The sequence below is a fragment of the Gavia stellata genome, chromosome 20 (assembly GCF_030936135.1).
Source record: "Gavia stellata isolate bGavSte3 chromosome 20, bGavSte3.hap2, whole genome shotgun sequence".
NCBI classification, from domain to species: domain Eukaryota; kingdom Metazoa; phylum Chordata; class Aves; order Gaviiformes; family Gaviidae; genus Gavia; species Gavia stellata.
Genome location: NC_082613.1, coordinates 15,945,008 through 15,972,983, shown reverse-complemented (window position 1 = coordinate 15,972,983; position 27,976 = coordinate 15,945,008). Strand labels below are relative to the sequence as shown.

General features: G+C 45.9%; 1 protein-coding gene across 1 annotated transcript; it reads left to right on the top strand.

The window, feature by feature from the left end:
* The first annotated feature begins 355 nt into the window (after positions 1–355).
* AHCY (adenosylhomocysteinase) lies at positions 356–27,597 on the top strand. The gene is made up of 10 exons (XM_059827038.1): positions 356–414; positions 2,316–2,506; positions 5,940–6,015; positions 7,889–8,041; positions 12,329–12,441; positions 15,346–15,553; positions 16,410–16,497; positions 17,433–17,550; positions 23,295–23,489; positions 26,625–27,597. Exons 1-10 carry the CDS (start codon positions 387–389, stop codon positions 26,754–26,756), a joined length of 1,302 nt encoding a protein of 433 aa, XP_059683021.1. The 5' UTR covers positions 356–386; the 3' UTR covers positions 26,757–27,597.
* Positions 27,598–27,976: the final 379 nt, after the last annotated feature.

The window sequence follows — 27,976 nt, the reverse complement described above, 5'->3', positions numbered from 1 at the left end:
GGCCTGGGTCTGGGGCTCACCCCGGTCCCAGGGGCAGAGGAGGCCTCTGGAGCCCACGGTGGTACTGGGGGTTGGGGGGAAGGGGCAGGTTCTGGGGACAGCCCAGGCACTGGTGGCTCCGGGGCCGTCTCTGGCCGCGGGGGAGGCGGATCCCCGGCCGGCCCGGCCCCACGAGCCCGGCAGCGGCGGGAGAGGCGGGAGCGGCGGGAGCGGCGGGCGGCCGGCCGGGTCCCCCTCACGCTCGCAGCGCCCGGGCCCCAGCGCGCACGTGCCGGCACGGCCCCGGCCCGCCCCACGCAGGCGGCTGCGCCGCCTCTATTTAAAGCGCGCTCGGGGCCGCCGCCGTCTTCTCCTCTGCCGGCTGCCGCGGCCCGCGCCCCGCCAGCATGTCGGACCGGCTGCCCTACAAAGTGGGTGAGTGCGAGCCCCGGGCCAGGCCCGCCTCCGCGGGGCTCTGGCGGCTCCCCCGCGGCTGGGGCGAGCACGGTGCGCCGGGCCCGGCCCGACTCGACCCGGCCCGGCCTGCTCGGCTGCGGCGGGGTGCGGGGCTGGGCCGCGGCCGCGCCGGGGACCCTCCCGCGAAGCGCAGCGGTGGCTCCGCGGCCCCGGTGCCGCGGCTGGATGCGGCGGCGGGGGGAAGATGGCAGCTGCGGGGAGCGCGGGCGGCGAGGCGGGCGGGGGATCCAAGCCTGCAACCCCGCGCCGCGCTGTGGGGCAGGGCTGCGTTTGCGCCCGTGCTGCTGAAACACCCGCGGAGAAGGGAGAAGGCGGCCTCTTGGGGGGCTGCTCCAGCTCTCTGAACCTGCTGTCCCGTCCCGCAGCGCGGCACGGGTGGGCTTTCCACCCGTGATTTTGCTGCTCTCCTGCCCCGGAGCCCGCGGCGCGGGTGAGCCCGGCTGCCCGTCCCCAGACCGTCTCCTGTTCTGAGTGCCCACCAGAAGCCCTTCGATGGGGACACTGTGAATGTGAAAGTATCTTTAAATCTGGGACCTGTGTTACACGTTTCCCTAAAGATTTCGGCGGGTCTTTTTGTAGACCTGAAACTCTACGAACCCCCTAATTTTTATAGAGAGTTGTGTGTGCTTTGAAGGCTAGGCTGAAAGAGAAGATTAGTCTATGAGGCTCAGTCAGATTCATAAATAATTTGCCTTGGAGGCTATGAACCTAAAATACTCCAGGATATATTTTTAAGCAGCCCTGGTAAAACTACCGAGCCCTTAAAAGGGGCAAGGTTCAAGACCCCCCTGCCTCTTGATATAGTTGTTTCCATGGTCCTTCCATTGCCTGGGCTTTTTTCAGTCCTCACTCAGTGTAAACCCTGTGCGCCAGTCAGCTAAAGCATAGGCGATAGTTTCGGTGGCCCCTAGGCTTCATTCTGGAGCAAAATACAATTAGCTTGTCTGTATTAAACACAGCAGCCTGACTCAGAGGTCCTAGTGTTCCCGAGTCCCTTAAACGGCCTGTGTTCCCTAGGTAGGTGAAAGAAAAGTATCTGACCATGTTCTTAAGTGAAATGGTAAGCTGCTGAAATCTCTGAAAGCTAAGAGGGACGCTTGGCGCCAGGCGATGCTGCAGAGCGGTGCAGCTGGGCATTAGCTGTTTGAGCCTCGCCTTTTTAAGGCTGGAGTCGGACACCCATGGTGAGCGCAGTATTTTCTACCCCAAGCTAGCCTGTCGGAAGTCTCTTGTACAGTTTTCGCTGACCTTTTCTGGTATGGATCCTTTTTACAAAGGCAGAAGCAGACTGGTAACTAAGGTAGTTATGGTGCCTTGAAAGTAATCTTTGTGGCTCCAAGGGGGTAGGAACCCTGCAGCTTAGCTCTTAAGAGGGAAGCTGGGCTGGGCTCAGCTCCTGGTGCGCTTGGCGGGGAGCGTGCTATGGGTGTTCTCATGTGGGGAAGCTATTGCCATACAGGCAGCCCCCTGCCCGCAAGTCTTAATACTGTGGAAGTAAATCTCTGTAGGAGGTGTCGGACCCTTGGGCAGTATCTGTCAGGAGGAGCTTAAGGCTGGGGTTTACTGAATGAAGAGGCCTCAGGATATGTGCATGCTAGATCACAGTTGGTTAATATGCTTATACAGGAGCACACTTTTTCTCAGAGGGGCTGTTAGGTTTGGTCTAAACTTGTTTGAAAGCCTCTGTACCATAGCAAAAAAGCAGGGAGTAACTGGAATAGGGCCTGTTTTTTCCCCCAACTCTGTCTCCCAGCTGTTGCTGGGTGTTCAGCTGTTGCAGCCAATGCTTATCCACAAGTGTGTGAACGGATACCAAGGTCTCAGCTATTTAAACTCTGACACATGTCCTCCTCTTGCAGCTGACATCAGCCTTGCAGACTGGGGTCGCAAGGCCATTGAGATTGCAGAGAATGAGATGCCAGGGCTGATGAAGATGCGGGAGATGTATGCTGCATCAAAGCCGCTGAAAGGTGCACGTATTGCCGGTTGCCTTCATATGACCGTGCAGACGGCAGTTCTCATAGAGACCCTTATAGAGCTGGGAGCTGAGGTAAAGTGTCTCAGAGTTTCTCCTTTGGTGTGCTCTTAGGTAATGCTCTGCCTGGGGCTTCTGCTTATATTACTACCTTAGGGGATCCTGGCAAATGTTTGTACTTCTTGAAAGTGACTGTGCTGCAATCTCCAGGTGGATGGATTATGTCTTCTCTCCTTAAGCAAAAAGCTTGCCACCTGTACTGCATGCACCTCTGGAATGTGGTATGTGTCTTCCCTCTGGACAAGCTGCATCTCATGAAGAGTGCCCGTTGTGGGCTGGGTCGCTGGCTTCAGCAGCTCCGTCAGCTGTGTGTACAGCACCCCGAGCAGCAGTGCCAAAAGCTGCTCCCACGCAATTGTGTTGTGCTCGGGCATGCAGTGCTGTTGCTGGTAAAGCTGAAACTCTACTGACTGCCTCCAGCACAGATTAGCCTGTATTAAGAACCACACTGTGCCCTGGTAAAGTCAGCAAAAACTAATGAAGCTTTCTGAGAACTCATGCTGGCCCTTGAGCTGTGCAGGAAAACAACAGGGAGGCAGTGTGGTTCAGTGATCGAGGGCTGGGGACTCCACTGACTTTGTGACCATGGTCCATATTAAAGACTGAGATACTTATAAGCCATTTACTGCATTACGTCCTCTTCCTGGCTTGCTGAGCGAAGTCCAGACATCACGACTGAGTGCTCACTGTACAGGGCACGAGGAGAGCCAGGCACCTGAGCACAATCCACATAGCTTGCGTACTGAGCGGGGAGCTAACTGGAACTTGATGATGGATTATGTTAAGTACGTACGTGATCTGAAATTCCTTCTTCCTGAAGTTTAGCTGCCTGAACTCAGGCTGCCCAGAGGTGTCCTATATGGGATCCCTCCCTGGGAATGGCTATAAGAGTTGAACAGTGTCGTGCTGATCAAAAGGCACTGGAAGAAGGGGAAGCTCTCTCTCTGTAGCAGCTAAGGCATTTTCTCAAAAAGTGAAGGGGGTAGTTCTAGACAGCATGCCAGGTTAGCCTGGGCAAGGTACGTGCTGTTGTGCAGGTGTTCTTCAGCCTGTTCAGAACTGTTCCACAGTTGCAGATGGTGCAGTGCTGAAAGAGAGCTTTGATGCGGAGGTACGGTCCCGGCTTTCTTCCAGCTACTCTGTGTATGAAACTCTTGTCCCTCCACAGGATTTAAAGGAAGGCAGTAGCCGCTGAAATTTGGGAAGCTCCTTGCTGCTCCTGTTGGTTGCTGTGTCCCAGTATGGCTGGCCTAGGCAGCAGCAGCTTTGTGCTTTACTTAAACATTGCCAAGCTGCTTTAGTCTGAGCACAACCCCAAATCAGTGTTGTATGGGATTACAGAATCACAGAATGACAGGGGTTGGAAGGGACCTCTGGAGATCACCTAGTCCAACCCCCCCACCAGAGCAGGTTCACCTGGAGCAGGTTGCACAGGAATGCGTCCACGCGAGTTGTGAATATCTCCGGAGAAGGAGACCCCACAACCTCTCTGGGCAGCTTCTTCCAGTGCTCTGCCACCCTCAAAGTAAAGAAGTTCCTTCTCATGTTTAGATGGAGCTTCCTATGACCAAGTTTGTGCCCATTACCTCTCATCCTGTCACTGGGCCCCACTGAAAAAAGACTGGCCCCATCCTCCTGGCACCCACCCCTTAAGTATTTATAAGCATTAATAAGATCCCCCCTCAGTCTTCTCTTCTCCAGACTAAAAAGACCTGAGTCCCTCAGCCTTTCCTCATAAGAGAGATGTTCCAGTCCCCTAATCATCTTTGTAGCCCTTTGCTGTACCCCCTCCAGCAGTTCCCTGTCCTTCTTGAATCGGGGAGCCCAGAACTGGACACAGACCTCCAGATTCGGCCTCACCAGGGCAGAGTAGAAGGGGAGGATAACCTCCCTTGACAAGTCATTCATCCAAGTCATTCAGGGAGGTACCTGCAGAGATTTGGTTCCTCTAAGCATAAGTTATGGTTGTGCCTTTAATATGTGTGCTGTCGTATTAGCTCCTTCCTTGTCCTGATACCTACGTGTTAGTTTAGACTTTGACTTGAGTTTGGGTTCAGCCCTGGTTGATCTGTTCAGCCAAAACTTTGGTGCCTGGGAGGGAGGAGTGAAACTCTGATGAAACCATACCCTACATAAAAGGATGTAGCTCACTGCAGCATAGTAATCTTGGTATCCCTTTTTTGGCTAGGCTAAAAAAATAGAATAAATACTCCAAGGCACAGAGTATAAATTCTAAAATTGTAATAAAAATGCATCCTCTTCATAATCAGTGATGTAAATATTAGGCTCTGAGCCCACCAGGTGTGCCAGTTATTCTAGGGTTTATGCCATTATCACAAACTGGTGTTACAGATCTGAGGATGCAGTGTTGAAGTGGCCTATGTCTTGTTATCAAGTACTTGAAGTGTAAACAATATATAGGTATTCTGTATACTTTAAATTTCATGACACTTCCTGATGTCATCTATACTGATACAGAGAGAGCTTAGAAAAACCCAGGTGAGGAAGTGCAGTGTTTAAGGTCATGAATTCAGTTTTTCTGTGCTCTTTCCAGGTGTGTTTTCACTAAGTGTTGGTTGTGTAGGCTGAGATGAGGTGCTTCGTACTGCGGCCCTTACTTTGAAGTGTCAATTCCTGATAAAATGGGATGAGTAACTGAAAACAGGCTGAAGGATTATGCCTTATTGCCCTCTCTCCTCAAGGTCTATTACAAATAAACATGCAAATACCTGCCAGTCAGCCCTGTAGGGAGCAGAGTGAAAACTCGTGTGCGGCTCTGGGGTGTAGTGGTTTCTGTGCCCGCTGGGGAGCTGCAGTAGGTGTGCAGATACTTTTCAATGCAACTCAGCAACGTGCTGTTGCTTTTCTAGGTGCCTGAGCCTAGTTATGAGATCTGTGGGGAAAGCGTGTAGCTCAGCTGGAGAAGCGTCCATGACTGGAGCACAGAGTGGGAGTTGGGTGAGCATAATGTTGGAGAAGACTTGTTGATTGAGTGTAGCATTTTAGCTGCATTTCTGACTCTTCTGAGTGCCAGCCAGGTGTGTTGCTGCATGTCCATATCCCTCCGTGGATGCTCACTATGTGGCTGTTCTGAAAATCTGAACTTTATTGACCAAAACTTTCTAAACCCACCCTACTGTGCATTTCCTGAAGATCTATAGCTGAGTGTATACTCTGGCTGTCTGGCAGAAACTCTTGCGAGTAAGGAGATGGCTGAATATGTGGCACAGCTAAAGCTCAGTTATATTCTCTCCCAAAGTGACATTATTTTCCCTGGACTAGTCAGATACTTAGCTTTAACCCTAAATTTGCAGAGCTACTGAGAAAGGCAGGAATCTGCACTAATATGCCTTTCTATTCTTGCTCACTTTTCAACTCCTGTGTCTGGAAGAGAGTGCCTGATATCTCAGAACTTTGTTCAGCAAACAAAACTTGGGTTGTTTTCCAGGTACAATGGTCAAGCTGCAACATTTTCTCCACTCAGGACCACGCTGCAGCTGCTATTGCAAAAGCTGGTATCCCTGGTAAGTTTTCCATGTTCTCATTTGGCTGAGTTGGGGTGTACTGCCTGTTCTAGCTAAATCAAACTGTGTACGAATTAAGCTCTTCTGAACAAGCTTCAGGATAGAAATAGCCCATCAAAAGCAGTGATTGTTACAAAACAGGACATCTGATTCAAGCGGCATTGCATCAGAGTATGCGTAGCACTCCTGACAATGGCTGGTGTTAGGCTATGAAAGAGCCTGGCTGTATGTTACCTGTTTTAAGCTTGGTCATTAAGATGATTGAATGGGCTGGGTAATTAAATGGATTGGTATGGAGGTGTTTGGTGCTTTCCAGCAATCTTGGTGCTAAATAAGGGTTGGGGAAGGGATGTGAACTGCAGTGTGCCCTGTTACAGTGACAGGGTCGATACTCAAGATATTTTAAGGCTAGAGCTAGGCCAGCTTTGTTGCTGCCTAATATCCCTGAAGCGGTTTATCAGGATGCTGCTGTTTTGTTATTGTCACCTTCCAATAAAAAGCAATTCCTTGTGGATCAGTATGAATACATTAAGCTGTCTGCTGTGTTACTCAGCTTAAGGACGTACAGTCCTCACGGCTCTGTGCTGGGAGCTGCATGGCCTGAGCCCAGATGCTGGCAGAGGCAAAATCCAATTTCTGGCAGCCTGGTTCTTTGCTTTGGGAGGTGTCTTTCATTTCTGTTATAATTAGCTATTGCCACAAGTTTCTCCCCAGCTGTGGTCCATTCTAAGAGAAGAAAGTGGTCCTTTCATCAGGTCCTTTGGCATTACTAGCTGCAGGCATCACCTCCTCTGCCTGTCTCTGGCATGTGATATCAAAGGACCAGATGGGACTCTCTAGATCTGATGTTAGGATATCATCTTCCTCACTGCTTTTAACATCCAAAACTCAACTGAGGAACAGTTTACAGGCGGAGTGTTTGTCTAAGTTTTTGACCTCTGCCCTTGGTATCCTTGTTTTGTGGAACTTGCTCTTTTTGTTAATATTGCACTTCACATACTGAATTTATGAGACCTTGGAGGAATGCTGGATATGGTATGAGATACTGATGCACAGTTTTTCAGAAGGGGTAGTTACATGATTGGCTTTTCGTGGCTCAAGAGTTAGTTTTCTATGTAAGCAGTGAAAACATGACAGTTGAGCCAAATGTTGGGATATGTAAATCATGTGCCTAGTATATGTTTGAATGGCTGAGTACCACTGAGGCTCAAGTATATCATGAAGCCAGTACAAATGCCTGGAAAGGCAAAAATACTGCTAAATACAACATGCTAGTGGTTGCAGCACGTTGCTGGTGGTAGATGTACTGATACAGAAATAGGCCCTAATAAGAGCAGACAAGGCATGGCAGCTTGGATTTTAGTGCTGTGCTAGAGACTAGAATTTAAACTCAAAGTTGCTGAAGAGTTTGTAGCCTGGTGCTTAGCTTGTGCTAAAGTCTAGTCCCTCTTTTCTGCTGTGCTAGCAAATGCTGTAATTGTATTTTCATTTGTCTGTATCTATATATCCAGTGTCCCTTTCTAACTCCTGGTAACGTAGGGTGTATTAGAGGAGCAAGTGGGGTGTTGTAGATGTGGGTCTGCTTTAGTTTGCTTTGCCTTTTCCCTTTTAACATGGAAGAAGAAGAATGAGAGCAGTGAAGTCTCAAAATTTTGACCAAGCTGGTGGCCTGGAACAGAAGGCAAAGTGATTGCACTTCTGCTCATTCTGAGATCTTTTTTTTCAATGCAAATATCTTTTCTGGCCTGCAGGCACAGATGATCATCTGTCTGTTGGCTCTGCTACTGAGAGCTGCTGATGAAATCTTCCTTTGGCTGCTTTACCACGTGCTGAGTAAGAAACTGGCTAATTGTGTGTGTTTGTCCCCATGTAGTGTTTGCCTGGAAAGGGGAGACCGACGAGGAATATTTGTGGTGCATTGAGCAGACCCTGTACTTCAAGGATGGGCAGCCCCTCAACATGATTTTGGATGATGGTGGAGATCTTACCAACCTAGTTCATACCAAATACCCACAGCTCTTGAAAGGTGACTTGTATTTTGTTTTGTCAGGAAGAGTTCTGCTTGGGAGGCTGTTTGGGCAGTCTGTTTCTGTGGGAATTCCCTGCTTGTGTAAAAGGGCTGGGGGAGGAGGGACAGGCATGTGCAAACAGGCTGTGAATGAGTCTATGAAAATTGCTTACAGTCCAAGACCAGAATCTTCCAGTCAAAGACCAGAATCTCTTACCTGCAGGAGCTGTTCCTGTCTCTGCTCTGTAGTATATAAGCTACGGTGACCTGTCCTTCTGCCCATCCTTCACAGTGCCCATTACCTGAGAATGACAAGTGGTACTACTGACTTGCCAAAAGCTCCCTGGAAGTGGGCTGTGGTTTAGAATTGCTTAATGTTTGCTTGCAATTAATATTTTTAACATAATGCTTGTTCTTCCCCATCTTCTCAGTGCATGTCTGGAAGAAGTCATGACAACCTGTAGCCTTTTGTGGAAAGGGAACAGTTTTCTACCTTATATAAACTACAGGGCATTAACTCATCCAGTTCATGTTGGTGAAGATGCCGATGGAGTCAGGGTTGGGACTCTTGCTTTGTTGACTTACTACCTTCAGTGTAAGTTAGTAAAACTGAAAACAGATCAGTGTGGTGCTGTGAGCACATGTTTATGTAAAAAGATTTATCTGAAGGGAGTTTGGCGTGACCTGCAGTAGCAGGCTGATGTGTGCCTGGCAAGTATGACAGATTCTCCGTAGCTCTGCCTGTGTCCATCATCTGTGCTGCTGCAAGCCACAGCTTCCCAGTGTTGCTAAAGGCCATGTTTATCTGGGTTGCAAGGAAAATTGGAGGGTGATATGGAGTGGAAACTAAACTGATACAGTGGGATATGCTGATGTTCATTCTTGGTCTGTAGAGGTGAGGCTGCTGTAGAAGCCTGGTGGATCAGCTCTCCTCTGACTCTCGCACTGCTTTAAGAGGAAGCTATGGGGGAAAAAATCTGAAGGCGGCAGGCCGTGGATAGGGCTGTGTGAGGGCAGGAGGCTGGGGCTGCTCCCCATCCATGCAGAGAGGAAACTACTTCTGTGTGACAGGCCACACTTTCTCCTTCATCTTCAACCTGATGTCATTAGTAATCCAACAGTCACCATCTTTGTGTTATTTAAACTGTCATGAGAGGTTTTCATTGGTGTCTGCTCAGCATGCTGGGATCCCCTCTCTTCCACCAAAGGTATCTTGCCTCCTGGATTGCCTCTGTCTGATGTTCATGACCTCTTGCTTCCCTGCCATTTGATGCCAAGGAATACCACAATTGATCATGCCTCCCTGTCTTCCTGGCATTGTCAGAGGCCAAAAAAATGCATTTTCCATGTTCATGCTCTTTTGTTTTGCAGGGTTGTTTCCTTGCCATGCAACACCTCAGTTGGTGTCCCTGTTCTTGGGGGTCCTGTGCTGAGCTCCTTTCACACTTCCAGCCCTCCTGCTGTCTGCTTCTTTCTCCCCTCCAGCCCTTTGCTCCCTCTTGTCTTGTGCTCCTGGTGTGGAAGGGACTGGCACAGTACAGTGCAGTAGGGAAATGGCTGTTGAACCATCTCCTGTTTTGGCATCCATGTCTAGTCTGCAATGTATAAAAAACCATCCCTAGCGCCTGGGATTGCTTCCTAAATTCATAGGAATGGCTCTTCCACTGGGTTTTTTAAAGAGTCTGGACAGGATGCCGTGCCTGTCAAAATTTCCCTTGCCAAAATGTGTGTGCTATCTGCATTGAGTGTAGTTGAAAAGTCTCCTTGCTGCAGTTCAGTAAACTAATTAAGACTGATCTCTGTGGAGGGTGACAGAACTTGATCTGTTTTACCTTCCAGTCCATTGCTCCTTGGAAACAGCAAAAATTCCAGAATGGGACCCACCGAGTAGAGTTTTGATCTCATTTAACTGAGCTCTGCTCTTAGCCCTTTGCTACAAAGACTGCTTAAATGAAGCTGTGTAGTGTCCTTTTTAATTTTTCTATCTTGAAGGTAATAGAGGCTAATACATCCTAGGGGCTTGTGGTGATATTTGACCTCTGGGGGAGAGGTGGGACAAGAGTAACATTAGCAGAGCACGCACAGTGTGTGGAAAGACTGGATCATGAGCGCAGGAAACATTTTGGCACGCAGCATCTGAAAGTGCCATTTGCCATTTAAAGACTGGACGAGTTTTCTGGGCTAATTTCAAAGGGAACTGTCTGTGTTCCATGCTTCAGCTGCTTCTCGTTTCAATAGAAGTTATTTCAGTCCTGGTGTGCAACTAACAGGTGAAAGTAGGGCTCATTCAAGTCTACTTCAACTGGGAGATGTGTTAAATAGCTGTGTGGAAATGCTCAGCAAGCTTCCCCTCTTCCTTATTGTGACCCCTGTTAGGGGGGAGAATGGCCTTTGTGCTATTGGCTTATTCTACTAACTAAACCCAAGATAAATAAAGGTAGGAGGGGGAATACTAGACCTGAACAAAGAAAGTCATCTGAACTGGTGCAAGCAAGGTCTCTGGCATCTGTGCGGAAGACTACTGTTGGGAAAGGATGGAGAAGATTGGATCGTGTTCCATTGATACAGACTTGTTCACTGATCAGCTAAGAAATATGGGGGAGTGAAGCAGGTCTGAGTGTTTAACAAGGATTTTTCAATCTAATTCAACCTTTTCCTTGCCGTAGGCCCTTCCTTCACTGTTCTCCAGTCAAAATTGAGAGGTGTAGGCAGCACCTCTTTTAGCAGAGTTGCAAAGCAGTTTAGAGCAGCTATTAATGTCACCTGGGGCAGCAGGCAGGTGGCCTTCAGGGAGGGGAAGCCGCTGGTGTGCATGATGTGAGGTTCGCTTAGTGGGATTTTAGAGGCGATCTGCTAAGCTTAGAAATGTCAGCCTGGAGAGCTTGTGAAGGATGACGAGTGTGTCTCCTAGTTGCCAGATAGACCAGAAGAGAGAGAGGGTAGGTTTGAACTGGAGGTTTCTGCCATGACCTCCCACAAATGTCCTTCACAAGGGGATGGTTGTAATTGATCTAGGCAGTTGCACCGGAAAATGGATACTTTTAGGAGACTTACTACAGATCCTATATTTCGCTGTGCACCAGGCAATGTTCTTTAAACTGTCCTGTCCCCTCCAAGCAAGCCCTAAATATGCTGAAGGCTGAACTTGTTCTCTCTGCAGGTAACCATGTGGGGAGTGTAGTTACTGATGGCTCTGTGTGAGGTCTGCGATGAGACAGACCTCCGTGGGGACAAATCGGTCTCATCAAGCTCTATTTCCTTCTAGTGTTGCTTGTCTCACTTCCTTCGTGTGACACAGCGTGCCGGTGCTTCTGCCTGGTGGTCTGGGAAGCGATAGGGAGGTTTAATGGCTGTCTGTCTTAGGCTCCACTGAGACATCTGTACAAATTCCGGTTTGAAGACCGCTTTGAGTTGCACTCGGAGCCTAAAACCAAAGTTGTCCGTGTTCTTGGCTTCTGTGGCTCGCGTAGGCTTAGATCAGTTCGCAGCTTTTTTTTTTTTAAGCTGTAGGGATGGGTTGGAACCAGAATCAGCATCCGCGTGCTGCTAACCGGGCTGGAGGAGTTCGGATGAGGGGTTGTGGTCGCATCTCCCCGCGTGGAGCGTGACTGGGGGGGTCCCCGGCGGGGAGGGTGGACGCGGCTGGGGGCGGCGCTAGGGGGCGGTGTTGCGCCGCGGAGCGCGGTGGGGGGTGGGGTGGGGGGGCCGCTGCGGGTCCCCCCGTTTGGAAGTGGGAAGACCTCGGGCCGGGGGCATGTGTCTCCCAGATGCGGGCTGGGGGAAATGCAGCGAGCTGCGCTTCCCGAGGGCTTAAGCCGTGAACTTTGAAGGTGACTTTAACAAGCTTTAGTCTTTCTCACTTAATTGAGCACTGGTACAAATTTGGGAATCCCCTTTACTTCCTTTTGCCTGCCCCCCCCCTTGCTGGGGGGGTGACGTGAACCCCTGCGTTCCCGGTGGCTGTTGCCGCGGCTCTTGTTCCAGCCGGGCAGATGAAACCCAAAGGGTCAGGGCAAAGCACCTGCCTGCCTTCTCCCAGAAGCCATGCTCCTGTAGCCTGCTAGGGAGCCATGCCCGGGAGGCACAGCTCCCCTGGGTGCCCAGAGGGTGCAGGTACTTGCTAGGGAGCTGTTTGAGGATCCAAATCTACTGCTGAGGATCCAACTGGGGGTTCTCATCTCTTCCCTGCTTCCTGCAAAGGGTTTGTTTAACTTAGGGCTCTGGAGGATGCGCCCAGCACCTGGATGTGTTGGTTTGCAGCAGCGTTAACTCCAACTAAGGTGAAGCCTTTTACTTTCCCCACAGGAATTAGAGGTATTTCAGAAGAGACAACCACTGGAGTTCATAACCTGTACAAGATGAAGGCCAACGGGACCCTGAAAGTGCCAGCTATCAATGTTAATGACTCTGTCACCAAGGTAATGCAGCTAGAGCGCTTCTGCTATGTTCTGCTGTCTGACCAGTTTGGTGTTGGGATGTTGTCATTCCCATGCAAGTATTCCTTCTCTTGCTGAGCTATTCTTGACCTGGTACGGAAGAGGTTTTCACCATGTCCTTGGAGTGAGCCCATAATGTCTCTAATGGGACATGCTGTTGTAAATATCCTGGTTTCAGAACTTCAGGGGCTTTTTTTGTATGTAAGGACATGCATTCTTCTGCATTCTAATATTGCAAAAACACCTTTGGAAATCATGGCTCCTGGGATACAGTCAGTTTCTGTGGCAAGGGGTACGTCCTCACTCTGAGTAGCTTAAAGCCCACAGGTAGGTGGTAGGTACCAGCTGAAAAAGAGTGTGACCTACATGAGCTTGTGGCTGGTGAAGGCCGGTTGATCTGACAAGGTATTTCTGTGAGCAGCAGTTGCAAAGGATAAGGCGGGAGGTATTTATTCCTTGCTTAGCTATATTACTGCTTCCTGAAACAAATCCTGGTGAATTGAGGGATGAGGGGGAATGGTGTTTAAAGGGTGCTTTTGGATGCAGATGAATTATAGTGGGAATTTCAGGCGTACTTAAGGTTTATGCATCTAGATGGTTTTTAAATCTAGTTGCTAAATCTTTTTCAAGTTAGCATACTAACATTATCCTATTGGGCATGGCAGTTCTCACTGTTTGTTTGGACTGCTTTCTCTGCAGTTTACTATCTGAAGAGTATCTCCTTTCTGCTCACAAAGATGCATCTGGCATTTTTATTTCTTAGCTAGTGGGCTGGAATCCAGTTGGTCTTAGAAGCAGCATGTTTCTCTGCATCCTTTTTACCTAGATTTGTGCCTCCTGCATAATAACTGTTAATACTGTTTGGTAGATTTGGAAATTCAGATGTTTCTAAAAAAAGCCTCTTGAGTGGATTTGGGTTGAGCTTACTTTATTCTAGTGCCAAACAAGTGCTTATTTTCAAGTACTGTTTGGTATTAATGTAGGAAAAGATTTGTACTAACCACAGTTACAAATCTCCAGGAAGACATGCAACTGAGCTGACAAATTCTGCTCTCCCAGTTTGATATTTTCACTTGGTGCCAGGTTCCTATACTGGTATTTGGAGAGAGAACGCAGGCAGCATCCTGTTCTATTCTTCCTTTCTGCCACTCAAATGTATTTTTGGGTGGGACAGATGTCTGCATCTGGCACTCTGCTACCTTGCCTGCATGGGAATGCACAGGCACCTGGAAGGCTTTGATTGCAGTTCGGGGATTTGGTGATGAGGGATCAAATCTGACCATGCTGTTTTCTTCCATAAGAAGGCTTATACTGCAAGTACAATCTGCTGGAGGACTAGAAAAGAGGATTAGCAACTGGCACTAGCTTTGGAATTTGAAGGATTGGTACACAAACTTTCTGAAATACTAATGGCAAATGTGCCTGTGATAAGACTTATAGGCACTGAGTCAGGAACTTCTGGATCTGAAGTGTAACTTCTCACACATTATCCTCAGCCAGCTTCTGAGGCTGGGAGCCGTAACGCCACGATACCTCATAACTTGCTCAGATAATGCATTGGAGTCATAGGTGCACCATTTTTATACATGGACTTTGCATTTTGTTATTATAAAAATTTTACAGTTGTAAGCTGTAGACTGAAAATCAAACTAACATCGTCTTGCACATGCTAGATGGCACCAGCCATAGCTGCAGGGTAGGTCCCATCTGAAAGATCAGTGCCCCTACTCACATCTAGGTATGCAGTCTTAAGATTGTTTATAGCAGACAGAGCACTACCTGTGTTAAGTGAAAGCAAGAATGATTAGTGACCTAAGGCTGTAGAAGGCATGGGGCAGGGTTTTGAGACCAGAATTTTGCTGTGAATGGCGAATTCTTTATACCCCTGCCTTGGGAAGCATAGCACAGCTTTGGTAGCCAGATTTTAAAAAATTCTTGGCTTCTGTAACTCTTCAGATAATCAAATCTGTTTATACACCCCATCCTCCTGGTCAAAACAAGGGGCCCAAGGAGAAAAAGGAGGAGCACTACAAAAATCAGTACAGCAATATGTGTTTCTGAGTTTAGGAAGATGTTTAAGTGGAATACTATTTGCCACCTGACTTAGCAGGGGAGTTCTGATTTGGAGGTCTGGCTGTTAAGCTCATGTGCCGATGTTACAGCGGGAGGATGTTGTGCGATGAGGCATTAGGAGATGCAATCCAGGGCTTCTTGGTTGTGGTGACCGGTATTGTGAATGGCTACTTGCTGGATTTTTCTACATCTGAGCAGTGGTGATGTCTGGCAGTGTCACTGTAACTGTTCCTGGGGCAAGATGCAATTTTGATCTTCCTGGGCTGCAGGAACCAATTTCTCATGGCTGACAGGGGCAACTTGCTGCTTCTGCAGGGCGCATGTATCTTGCAAAGACAAGAATATGTGCTAACCAATTGGCCAGATACTCTGCTGGTGTTTTTTGCCTACCTGTGGCACTTGGTTCAGTTCGTTGTCTGATAAACAGCAGCAGAGAACTGGTGAACGTCCGGTTAAGGAACTCAGACCTACCTCTGTACGCAAGAATTGTTTGTGCTTTTTCTTGATAAATTCGGGTTACCTCTAACAAGCTTTTAACGTGTCCAAGCTCTTGTCAGTAGACACACAATATTTATGAAATACTTCTCACCAGGGGTGTGCTGAAGCCTGTATCTGGTATAACTATATAGATTGAAACTGGATAAGTAAAAACATCAAACCAGGTTATCATCTTACCCTCCCTCACTGTGGTTAAAGCATTTAGCTGACTGTCAGCCTTTGTAGTACTTCCGTATAAGTCCATTTTGCTTCTCTAAGGAATTTTTACTTGAGTGACTTTCATCTGTTCTGACACTGCTCCTTTTTCTTCCTCAGAGCAAGTTTGATAACCTTTATGGTTGCAGAGAGTCCCTCATTGATGGCATCAAACGTGCTACAGATGTCATGATTGCTGGAAAAGTAGCAGTTGTGGCAGGTTACGGTGATGTGGGCAAAGGCTGTGCTCAGGCCCTGCGGAGCTTTGGAGCCAGAGTCATCATCACAGAAATCGATCCCATCAACGCACTGCAGGCAGCCATGGAAGGTGAGAACTGAAGGAGATGCAGAAATTAATGTATCTGATGGGGGTCTCTGTATGTCGCTGTAGAGCAATAAATGATAGTTGGCCAAGAAAGTTTCAGTGGGTTTCAGCCCTGTCCCTGTTGAGGTAGAGGTGACTCCAGTTTAACTGTAGGAATTCTTTCCTTACAGTTAGGGAGGGAGTTTATTAGTATAGGCCTTGAAGATGTGTTTGGAGTCAAGGATGTAGAGACCATAGTGGGGTAAGGCCCCCACTTCATAGTGCTCTAAGCCTAGTTTTGAATGGGTTCGGTATCTTCAAGTTGTGCAACGCTAACCTCCGGTGTGGGTTAAGACTTCACTGGAATATCTCCATAGTAAAACGCCAGGCCCTACCTTCAGTAGGTGTTTTTGGAGGGCAATGCCATGCACTCTGCCTTTCCAGCTATGCTCATGGCATGCTTTGGAAGCTGTGCTCCTTCTCTTCTGTGGGTGCCTCACGGGACTATGCTTCTTAGTACTGGTTATCGCATTTCTGTTCATACCTGACTAGAACCTGCAGGTGTTGTGGGTGCACTTTCCTTTCCAAACTTGACCCCCTGAATCCAGTCTGAGTGCTGTGCCACGTACTACACCTATGGACATAAGACACTGAAGGTGTAAATCTACAGGTTGGAAACAGGTGAGGGATAGGTATTTTTGTGCTACGTTGGTATTTAGTAAGACAAGTATGCCCACCACCTTGCATCCTTCGTAGGTCAGGTGTTGGCACAGACTTCTCTTACTCATTCTTTCTCTGTACTTTTCTGCTTGTAATATTGTAGCCCATTTTTTAGTATGTGCTGGTGGATGAGTAGAGGAATAACTTTTTCTCTTTTCAGGTTATGAAGTTACAACCATGGAGGAGGCCTGCAAAGAAGGCAATATCTTTGTTACCACCACCGGCTGCACTGACATTGTTCAGGGCAGGTATGGTCTAGCCACTTGCTTTAGTGAAAGCATACCTGTACAGTTAGAATTTTTTTAAAATACAATCATAACTTGTCAGCAGTATGGTGAGGGTTAGCGCACAGTCTCATTTCTGGACATCAGAATTTGGCATCAGTTTGGTGAGAAATTGGGGCTTTGGTCTTTCAGTCATGTTGGATGCTGCCACGTTGCAATTGTTCTTGCCTTACAGCATATAATGGTAGAGAAACAAAAGGTGTGGAGGGGTAGATAGACTTCTGGAGAATGAGAGCATCAGGGCTAAATTCTGTGTTAGGGCAGATAAATGTGAACAGAAGAGGAGGTGGGCAAAGGTTGAAAAGTAAAGGCTGAAAGTGATTCCATCTGTGAGTATGCATAGCAGTCTTGAAACAACCAGCCTGTTCTCAATAAACTACTCTGCAGGTTTTTTGTTCTCGCTTCTTAGATTTCAATTTATAGCCCCTCCACTCTACATAAATTCATTCCTTTCTTTGCCATTATGATTGTACATATTGTAGTGGAATATCAGATTAAGTGGGAGGAGATAAGGCTATTAGTCTCTAGAGATGTAAAACCACTGGAAACTTTAAAGTCATGAAGAAAACCATTTCTTCTGTGTAGGAAAGAATAAGTGCAGGTATCTCAGTTTTGACCAATTGAACAAAATAGTTTTACTTTCCATACTGGGAAAATATTTTCTCTCCAATAACCTCTTATATTCTTGGGAAGTGTCGTTCCCTAGAAACTTGAGAGTTCTTTCCAGTAGACTTCACGTGCCTGGAAGATTACCAGACCCACACATCTTGTAAGAGTCAAATGCAGTCAGTGAGCCAGGCACTTCTCGCTTCTCCTTGAGCAGAGCTATGGACCAGAGCATCTTCTGGCACTGAAGAAAAATTTTTTGTGCATTAACTTTTGATACAACTTTTTTGCAGGCACTTTGAACAGATGAAGGATGATGCCATAGTGTGTAATATTGGCCATTTTGATGTGGAAGTTGATGCAAAGTGGCTGAATGAAAATGCAGTAGAGGCGGTGAATGTTAAACCTCAGGTGAGACAGTCCTTGTACAAGCTCTCCTGCTAGGAAGAAGCAATATCTACTCAGTGTCTGTTCCAGAATGGGGGATATTTCTCTTCAGGTACTTTGTGTTTCTTGCTTTCTTGGAAACCAGTGTTGCTCTGGGCTGATCAGAATAGAGATTCTGCTCTGCTCTTCCACGATTAACCTGGAACAAGCTGCATGTCATATTCTTGTGTTGGTATTAAAGCAATTCCAGCCGGTGCCCGAGTCCACAGCGTGGTCTCTGGTGAGAGGCGCCTGGTATAGATACATCTTTCTCCATGTGTTCCTACTTCCTTGACAAACAGGAGCCTACCCCTTCGTGATGGTTGTGTGGACAATTAATTGCATCAGGTTCATTCCACACAGGAGGTCAGCTTTGATGTTTGGGGTATGGTGAGGAGGTATGGAAATGTGATTTCTTTGATAGCCCCCAGCTGAAAACTATGCCATAACTCAGTTTCAAAAAGCAAGTTAGATGATGAATACAGAAGAGACCTTTAGAGACTGTATAAAACCTCTTAAGAGCGGAGTCCATAGATTGCCTGGTGGCTGATCTGAATTTCCTTTCAGGAAGCTGCTTGCTTATGTACTGCTCTGCAGCAGAACAATCTTGGTCCTGGTTCAGGGTGTCAGGATTGGAGTGAATCTCAAGGGAATGTCTTCTGGGATTCTGTTAAGGTTCAAAAAAATTCACAGCTTTTTGTTTTCAAAGCATTTTTCTCGGAGATTGAAGCCTCAGGAAAGCCTATCTGGAGCTCTGCCAAACTCAGATTTCTCTTCCAGACTTAGTGGCTTCATTTTAGAAACCTGTGTAGACCAGAAGTCTATGCGTGGGCAGACAAGGTGAGATGTTTTATCCTTGCTCAGTTTGCATTCCCACCATGTATTTACTTCAAGCTGTAGCTACACAGGAAAATAGGTATTTAAAAATTTCAGCTTTTCAGCTGTGTGTCCTAAAGCAGAGAAACAAAACTAAACTAAATCAAAACTGTTCTGTAACACCAGCATTGAGGGAGAACATCACACAAAGCAAACCAGGCTTTGTCTGACTTCTAGTTACCTTTTAAAGAGGGAGTGTGCTTGCTGATAGCAGGATTCTGGGACAGGTTTTCTTTTTTTAAAAACACCACATGCAAGCATATATCTTAGTAGATCTCAATCTGCCCTTCCAATTTTCATAAAATTGGTGTAGTGGCCACCCACATCAAACTCTTACTAAGCAGTTGTGGGAGTCTTTTCAGTATTGTGTTTGCTGTTGGGACATTCTACATGGGCTCAACTAGGTATGAAGTTATACCCTCAAGTTCTCACAACATTCAAGTCCATTCTTGCCCATGACCTTAGTGTGGAGCTGACTTTGCTCAACAGCTCTTGTCCTAGAGGAGCCTGCAGCTAGCTGCTTGCTTTCCAATAGCTCAGGTTTTAAAACTAAAACTGGGACTGCTCAAAAAGTAAACATTGTTAAAGGCTAAATTGGATGTTAATATGGTAACATACAAACTACCTGCACATGGCTATTCAGTGTGGCTCTTAAAGTCCATATGAAAAACCATGTCACTCTTGCAGAGGTAGTAGTCCTTTTCTTTATATAGTCTATATTGAAGGAGCCAGTCTGTCACAGATGTATTAGGTGCAATGAGATGCAGTTTAATCCAAGGTATGAAAACTGTAACAAGTTTCTGGTTAAAAACAGAATATTTCCTTCTCAAAAGGATGGAATTAGGGTCAAGGTCGTCCACATGGTTTAATGCTGTAGACCTACCTCCTACCCTGAACCTCTCTGGTCTGTTATATAAACCGCTGCTGCTGCAAGCAGGATGTTCAGAGTGATGCAAAGGAGATGCCTGCTCACAGAGCAAAAGCTGTGAAAATAGCTGTCCAACATGCTGTGGGTGCCACAAGTATGCTTGCTTAGAAGTCATTAGCTAAAGTTCGTAAATGGTGTCTCTGACAGCCCTGAGTGGACTGCCTCTGTCTCAGCTTGATGCACAGATAGCTGCAGCTGAGAGGACTTACTGGGGGGAATAGCACTTGACCCTTGGGCTGTTCTTATGCTTTTCCTTACCCATCTACTGGTTACCGCTGGAGATGGGATGTACCTAGAGGTAAATCTGATCTTACGCGGTCATTCCACACGTTTGAAGGTTTACTGAAGTGAGGATGGCCTATAGATGTGTACATTGCCAAACCCAATAAAAGCTGGTCCCTGACTTAGGTTAGTACTTGGGTTTTGTTGACTTCTAGCAGTGAATCTGAAGCACTGTTAACTAGTTTGGTTCTCTAGTTGGACTCTAATTGGTGTATTTAATGCTATATGTAGCTACACTGTGCTAGTGGTATATCCCTATGCTCCGTTTGTGTCCGTTTAGATTTCTTGTCCCTAAAGGCTTCAGACCTGCATGACAGGGTAAGGAGATACCTGCTGAGCAGGTGTTACGTGAACAAGTTCTGCTGTGTAAAAGCTTCATTATCTTCATTTTCATTCCCTGTGCCTGATTGCCATGATGGCTGGGCAATTGAGCAGGAGTGGTCTAATACACATCCTAAAAGCTTACTTGTTTCAGAAGGGGAAGAGGCAGGACTGGGAGGCAAAATGTGACTTTAGAGCCCCAAATTTTATGCTTGACACAAATTAAAAGGCATTGAGTAGAAATTTGCTTAATTCTTCCAGGGCATGCATTAACTTTAGGTTTAGAAACAAGCTCCCAGGAAGTATCCTGCAGCTTCTCTCCCTCACCACCTGCATGGGAGTTCATCTGCATGTGTTGGGACCTTTCTCAGGGCAGCAGTGATGAGTTATTACAATAACTGGTAGCATTGCTCTTGCACTGAAATGTGGGAAGGAGATTATCAGTTTGCCACTTAAGCCATTGCTGGTTTCTCAGTTTTGTTGCTCAGATTCATCAATGGGACACATCTGTGGTCATCTTGTCCCCAGTCTTTTGGGGGCCTCAAGGGGAGGTCAGTCCTGTGTTAAAGGTGTGAGATCTTGCACTTATCCTTAGAATAACATGTTTTTTTCACATGTGCTGGGTGAGGTATTCTATGTTTTAGAATACCAAGTACTAACTCTCTAAATATTCAAGTTTTTACTAAGATCTGGCAGCTTGTCTCTATAGCCTGTAGCAGCAAGGGGAATATAGTACAAGAGCAAAAATCTCTAACCTTCTGAGAAGACGTCTGTCTCTTGATCAGAGGATTAATACCAGAGCTGAGGGTTGCTAGACTTCAGCTAGAGGTACAGAGTAATTGTGAAGGTGTCCAGCATGGTGGTTTTCAGTACCATATGGTCTCCGTTTACAAGTGGTGAGCTGGTGTGAGAAATGTTTAGTACTTGGGAAAGGAAAATGTCTTATTGTGCCATTCTGACTTATCTGTTGCTTTCTGAGTACAGTTAAGGAGGAAGCAGGCTTATTACTGAAAAGCTGACAGGTTGTTTTGAGTATGGGTTTGTGCTGCAGTCCTGCTCAGCTGCGTTCTGATATTAGAGACTGATGTGTAGCACACACTCAACTCCAGAGCGGAAGGAAAGGTCAGGTGGGATCAATGAACTTTGGCTCTGAAAAGAAATTGTTCACATATCATGGTGTGGAGGGAAGTGCGAAGCAGCCAGAAAGTCCAGAGCATGCTAAATGCTGATGGGGAAAGGGAGGAGGCATTTGTATAAATGTGGAGATGAACTTAATGCTTGGATAACTTGAATTCTACTTCTGTAGCAATTTCTTGAGCTTATGAATCAGCCTGTTTATCTGGCCATGAGATGTGTTTCCACAGTACTGACTTAAGCCTCTGCTGGTACCACTACTATTTGGTATTTATTTCTGTGCAGAGACATTAATTTACATTTTCTGCGTTACCCTGTGAATTGAATGAGTCATGTCAGCGGATTGCCGAAGGTATCTGATTCTATGCACAAGCCAGCAGCTGTCCAGGTGCAAGTTGTGTGGATATTATATGGATACAATATTTTGACACCTAAACCACCCTATTCAGACTTCAAAACTGAAATGCTACTTAAACTACGACAAGGGAGCAGTTAATCTGTAAATAGAATGTTTAATATAAATAATATTGTAGCTGTTCTCAGGGTTTTTAGTGTTCTGCTTTCTGCCTGCTTCCTGCTTTGCTTCATTAGTTCCTCCCATAATCTTAGAGCCCATATGGTATTTTTTGGGTGGACTGAGCACTGTCACTGGTGGCCCATAAGGGAGAATCAGCAGCCATAAGAAATATTGTAGCTGCTCAGTGGAGAGCATTCTTTCTAACCCTACCTTGCTCTACTGCTCTTGGATGGGAGAAATTAGGAAGGTTATTTAGAGCTTCCATTTGAGGTGGTTACTGTCTGCATAAGATGTGCTGAAAACAATCTGTTATATAAACCCAAGAAGTAGAAAATAGTGCTGCGATTGAAGCATAGTTGGGGGAGACAGGTGGAGGCACAGACCTGCTCTGAAGGCAAAATACCTGTTCTAATAAGATGTTTTCTATTGGTTTACTTACTACATCTTTGCTAAGGACCTGCACAAAGATGTTTTTTCAGCAGATGGTATTGTTACAATTAAAGCTTCGTCCCACATGGCTTTTAACTTACAGGCCAGAGCTTTAAGAATAAAACTGGAAGTGATGTGTGTGTTGCTTCGTATTAAATAACTTTTGAGATATTTATAAAAGTATAAATACAGCTGTGGGGAGTGACCCTTTTAGGTCTTTCACAGTTGCTGTGCTATGACAGCATAAGATAAATGGACTTGTCTAAAGCATTAACCTTTGTCAAAGTTGGTTGTTGATTATCTTTTAAGTCTTTCCAAAGGTTTGCTCTACTCCCATGTGCTTGACATGACATGAGCAATAAATACCAGTGAATACTGAATATTCTTGTAACTTATAGGCCATATTGGCGTTTCATTCTGGGCTTTAATGTTGTAACCTTCTACAGGGGTGAAGGCAGGGGAGAGAAGAGCTAGTGACTGATGGAAAGGAGAAGCAGAGTTAACTTCAACATTGCAAGAGCCCAATCTGGCCCAGACAGTTGAGGCACATGTTAAGTGACATTATATTCTGAATTGTGTGTGACTCTCTCAGATAGCTGAAGACCTGTCTCCTTAGCCCATCTGAGACTTGATTCTGTGTGCAGAGTCCTGTTGTCCCCAGCATAGCTTGGAAATCAGTCTGAGTGGAGGACCATGTCTTTTGGCCCCCTGAGAGCAAAGGAGGGTACGCCAGAAGCTCGGACAGCTGATTATTATACTGTAAAGCATTGGCTTCCAGAAGTGGGAGGAGTTATAGGGGAGTAGTTTCACCAGGCTGAGGACTCTGGCTCTTACCCCTGTGTTAGATGCGAAGGCTCTGGACTGTTACATGCAGAGTTGTTCCCTCATCTCTCCACACCAGTTGTTACAATTAGGCATATAAGAACTGCATTTTACTGCTAGCAGCATGCTCCCCACCACAGCCATCTGAGACAGCATGCATGTGGAAAAACCAGAACAACTGGATAGCCGATTAAATATGAAGCAGATGCTAAGATTCATGTTGTGCGAAGTCCAGAATAGCTGCAGGCTTTGCAAACACTGGCTGGGAATTGAGGGAGAGGTGTCTGAATCGTAATCAAAGTCTGTGTTGCAAGCCCACTGCTGAATTGTTGATGTGGGAAGAAAGCCCACCAAGCTTTGCATGATTTAAAAAGCTCTCTTTACCCTGACATCGCACTGCTTTTGCTTTTTCCCACCCAGGTGGATCGCTATACACTGAGGAATGGCCGTCATATTATACTGCTGGCAGAGGGCCGACTGGTCAACTTGGGCTGTGCCATGGGTCACCCTAGTTTTGTTATGAGCAACTCCTTCACTAACCAGGTGCTGGCACAGATAGAGCTGTGGACCAACAGTGACAAATACTCTGTCGGAGTCCATTTCCTGCCAAAGAAGGTGAGTTAGAATAGCAAAGATGCAAGCTTGTAAGGAAGCCAACTTCAGATGTGGTCATGTAGATTTGTTTGTGCTTGAGTTCATTTTCCTACTGCGTTATTGCAAGGAGCTTCTGTCCCTCAGTGAATGCTTGGCTTTGGTCGTGCTGAGTCTGCAGTGGGCTGGTTTTTGTGGCTAACCTGTTATGCAGAACTGGGACTTGTCTGTCACATGCGATAGGAGTGTCCAGTCCCTTCTTTGCTTCACCTGGGGCTCTTCCCTACGGTGTTTGGAAGCCCTGTGCTGCCTCAAGGTAGTCAGGGAGCTTCTCCCAACTAACTTGTTCCTTCTGCTGAATGTCTGCGTTCACAGCAAGCTTTCACATGCCTATCCAGGAGCCAGGTCTAGTGGGGCAGAGTTGAAGCTGGAGTGAAACTAGGAATCGTTTTTACTGTGGCTGATAGAGTCTGGGTCCCATTTGCACCTGAGCAGAGCTTATCACAATCTGGTCCTAATAGCTTCACAAAATATTAATGACAGATTCCCTCGGGTTTCCTTTTAAACTTATCTCTGCATTCTTTGTTCTTGGAAGAATCTGGATCATGTCACAACTCACAAATTCCTTTTATAAAACTAACCTGGTTTTAATTTTCTAAAACAAGCCTGAGAATTTGAGATGGCCATTGAAAAAGATGCTGGAGTTAAATCCCACTGCCTTTGGAAGGCAGCCAGGTGTGAGACTAAATGTGAAAATACTTTTCATTTGGGAAGTAAAATGTATATGTTTGGGCTTAGTTATGAAGTGTTTGCTGAAGGACTTAAGCTTCCAAAAGCATCCGTTAATGATGAAGCAAAGCATACTAGAAATACAATGTAGGAGTTGATCAGCAAGCTGACACATAATCATCTTCAAAGGAAAAGTTTTGTTGACAATTCTCTTGAAAATGATAGTCCAATGTTGCTAATAAAATGTGGCTTCATCCTCTTCCTGAATAACAATTTTCAGTAAGCATACTTGCACTGGAAATGAGAAGTAATTCCCAGATCCGTTACTTACAAATGAAGTTGCATGTTAGTGGAGCATATGGCAGTGATCTTTTCAGGTTCATATACTGTGACAAAATGCTGCTCTTGCCCTCTGTGCTCTGTAGCGAATTTCAAAGAATAAAGCAGTTGCCTTGTCGAACCCACAAAAGGTGTGCAGAAGAGCTTTCTCTGATAATTTTCTGGTTAGTATCTTTCCTTGTTCTGTGTAGTAGCTTTCAGGTCCAAATGTAAAATTTAAGAATTACCGAGTACCTTACATTGCACTTTCTTTGCAAGAATATCGCTTTGATCAGTTGTTACAAACATGCACGCGTTTCTCCAATGTGTGTTCCAGGAAATCTAGGCAAACTGTTGTGTCCATTTTCTGAGCACTAAATCTGTCTGTCCTTATGCTCAGCTATCTGATTTTAAGGTAAGAATGGCAGCTTACCTTCACGTAAATTTGTGTACCTTTTTATCTAAATCTTAAAGTCCCCAGGCTGAAGCAGCTGTGAAACAACTTTTCTGCTGCACTTTGAGAACCCAGTCTGGGAAATGGCAGGGACTGGGCTCCTTTTCAAGTGGGTGTAATTTGTCTTAAAGTTGCTGGAAATGCACCTATCAGATCTTCACATGCCAGTATAAGTCAACCAGATACGCATTCAATTTTTAACCCTCCTTTTTTTCTTGCAGGGTCTACTAAGCTGAAATACTTGTTTCCCTTCTACACACAGTCCTTCCAGTTAGCTTTTCTTTCTTCTGTGATTTTCCTAACTCTTATGTGGTGTTTGGTAGCTTTCATGGTTCACTTCCACGTTCTTCAACCACTTCATCTTATGTTTTTAATTTTGTCTTGTACATCTTTGGTTGTGTTGGTTCACAAGAGGTGTTGGTTCACAAGAGATGTTGGCAGTTCCACTATGAGCACGTTGAGCTGCAGTGAATTATACTCTGTACAGACATAGCTTTTCACCTGGTTCATTACAATGGGATTACTTCGGAGTAGTTGCTTGTTACCACACTCCCTTTGAGTGGGAGATCTAGGACCAGTTATTGAATGATTTAGGACATGCTGGGTCATACAAGCTGAAGATCTGGCCCTTGATTGTTTTGTTGATTTATTGCCCTTCAAATATTGCAATCTTTCACGTTGATTTAACTAGCATGGGGGAAATATTGCCAGTCTTTCCCATGCTGCTGGAGTTTAGACTTACCTTATATCTGTTTCCTTAGCGATGATTACTTGCATTTTGCAGGAATTACAAACAGTGGTCAAACTTGTCCTTCTATTGTAACTCAGCAGCACCCGATCCCTTCTTAGTGATGTCCTTTCTATCTTTGAATATCCTTTATGGCTGTACATTTCCCTCTGACGTAGCAGCTGGTTTGCCATTTTACTGTTTGTTTTCTGACTCTCCTGTACCTATCTCCTGTAGCACTTAACTGTCTTGTAACTTTACACATTTTTTGATCCCTTGAGTTTGCATGTCTGCCTGACACCTCTGGAATAAAGTATGTCAACATTTCTGAGCCTATGTCCTACAGCCCACCTTGGCTTTATTCTTCATGAAGGCAATGTCAATAGATACTAGTATTCTTGATGAATTAGTGATTCCAGAATGAATTTCTTAATACATACCCCTAAGATGGGATCTTGGGAAAGGAGATGCATTTTTTTTCCTGGTATTAGAACTTAAAATTGTAAGATGATAGTCTCTTATGTCCAAGTGTCTTTGTAATGGAAACATGACTGGGGCTTTACCATTCTACCAAACTGGATATTCTTATCTCTGAATAGATTGATCTCTGTTCTTTACTTTTTGGATGGATGTGTATGTATAAATGAGACAGACAACTTTATACTCAGTCTCACTTAAGCTTAACTTGACTCTCTGAAAAGCATGGGGCTTTTCCATCTGAACGCAGTTCTGTGCTCAAAGCAGATGCCTCTACGCTCAAGCAGGTGAGGTATGTTGGCAGGAAAAGAGCTGTCTGACTGTTCATCTGTGTCAGTCTGTTAAGTGCTCCTTGGGGCTGCTATTGGTTTTCACGTATTCATTTCTCACTGTTGGCCATGACTTCCTGAACTAATAGGAACTAATATTCTTGTCTCAATGTTTTGTTTTCCAGCTGGATGAAGCTGTGGCTGCTGCTCATCTGGATAAACTGTGTGTGAAGCTGACGAAGCTGAGTGACAAGCAGGCCAAATACCTAGGCTTATCAAGAGATGGGCCATTCAAGCCAGACCACTACAGATACTGAGCAGGTGGCACTACCCAAAGACCAAAGTGCAGGGATACAACCTTCCAAAGCTCTTGTGTGTGCTGGACTTCTGACAACAAGCCCTTTGCCATACTCCTCTCAGTGTTGCAGAGCTTCAGGGCCTTATTTCTTAGTGAAAGAGGATCACTGTGACTCTTGGAATTAGAATTGGTTACTTAGTGATTGTCATGGTGAAGAGGATCCTACGCATGTTTTATTGGCTCCTTCTGTCCTGCTCCCCTTATTGAGAAATTAGATTGCTAAATGAGAATGCAGATTCTTGTTGAACATGTGGCTGACCAGCCTCTTTGACCAGACTAAGCAGTAAGATGGGGAACGGTTTCTACAGGGACATGCTTTCTGCTGTGCCCTGCTCAAATTAGATGAATCCTCTTAGGGGGCTGGCAGTGTCAGGCTTCACAAAGGTGCCCTAGCTGAAGTGCGTGTTGTGAAACTGGAGGAAGTGTGGAGGAGTATAGGTTGCTTGGTCTCCTTACTATAAAATCAGTTTAATCTCCTACTTGGACATTAGGGCTGGAGTGCTTTTCTGGGTTAACATACTCCATTGGTTTTGGTCAGAATGAAAACTCTTCTGTGCTTCTTACATACCAACTTGAGGAGGGGTGAGGCAAGAGCGTCTTTTTTTAGCAGCCTTCTAGTGTGTTGTGAACAGCTGAGAAGCCACTGAGGGGATGGTTAGGTTTAGGGACCTTGTTTGATCTCTGAAAACACCAGTAGCACACTTCTCCCCCCAACCTGATTTTTCTGAGTTGTCATGTCTGCTGTATCTTATTTGTCACTGACTCAAAGTGCTTTTATTAAAGATCTGACTGTGGCCTGACTTGTTTTGTATAGTGAGATGCTTTGGGTTTTGCCATGAATTTGTTTACTTTTGTGTGATCCTTACGCTATTTGATGTATCCACATTGGGTTTCCTCAAGGCAAAAGCCAGTGCTGTGGCCAGCCTGCATAGCATACTTGAGCTGGGAAAAACTGCTTCTCATGTTATTTAAATATTTGAAGGGCTGAATCTTACAGGAAAAACATTCTTCCCCTCTGCCCACACATATTTATCCCCATATATGTCATGGAAGACCTCTCTTGCTGCTGTCCTCTTCACAGAATCACTAAGGTTGGAAAAGACCTGTAAGATCATCAAGTCCAACCATCAGCCAACCCCACCATGCCCACTAAACCATGTCCCGCAGTGCCACGTCCAC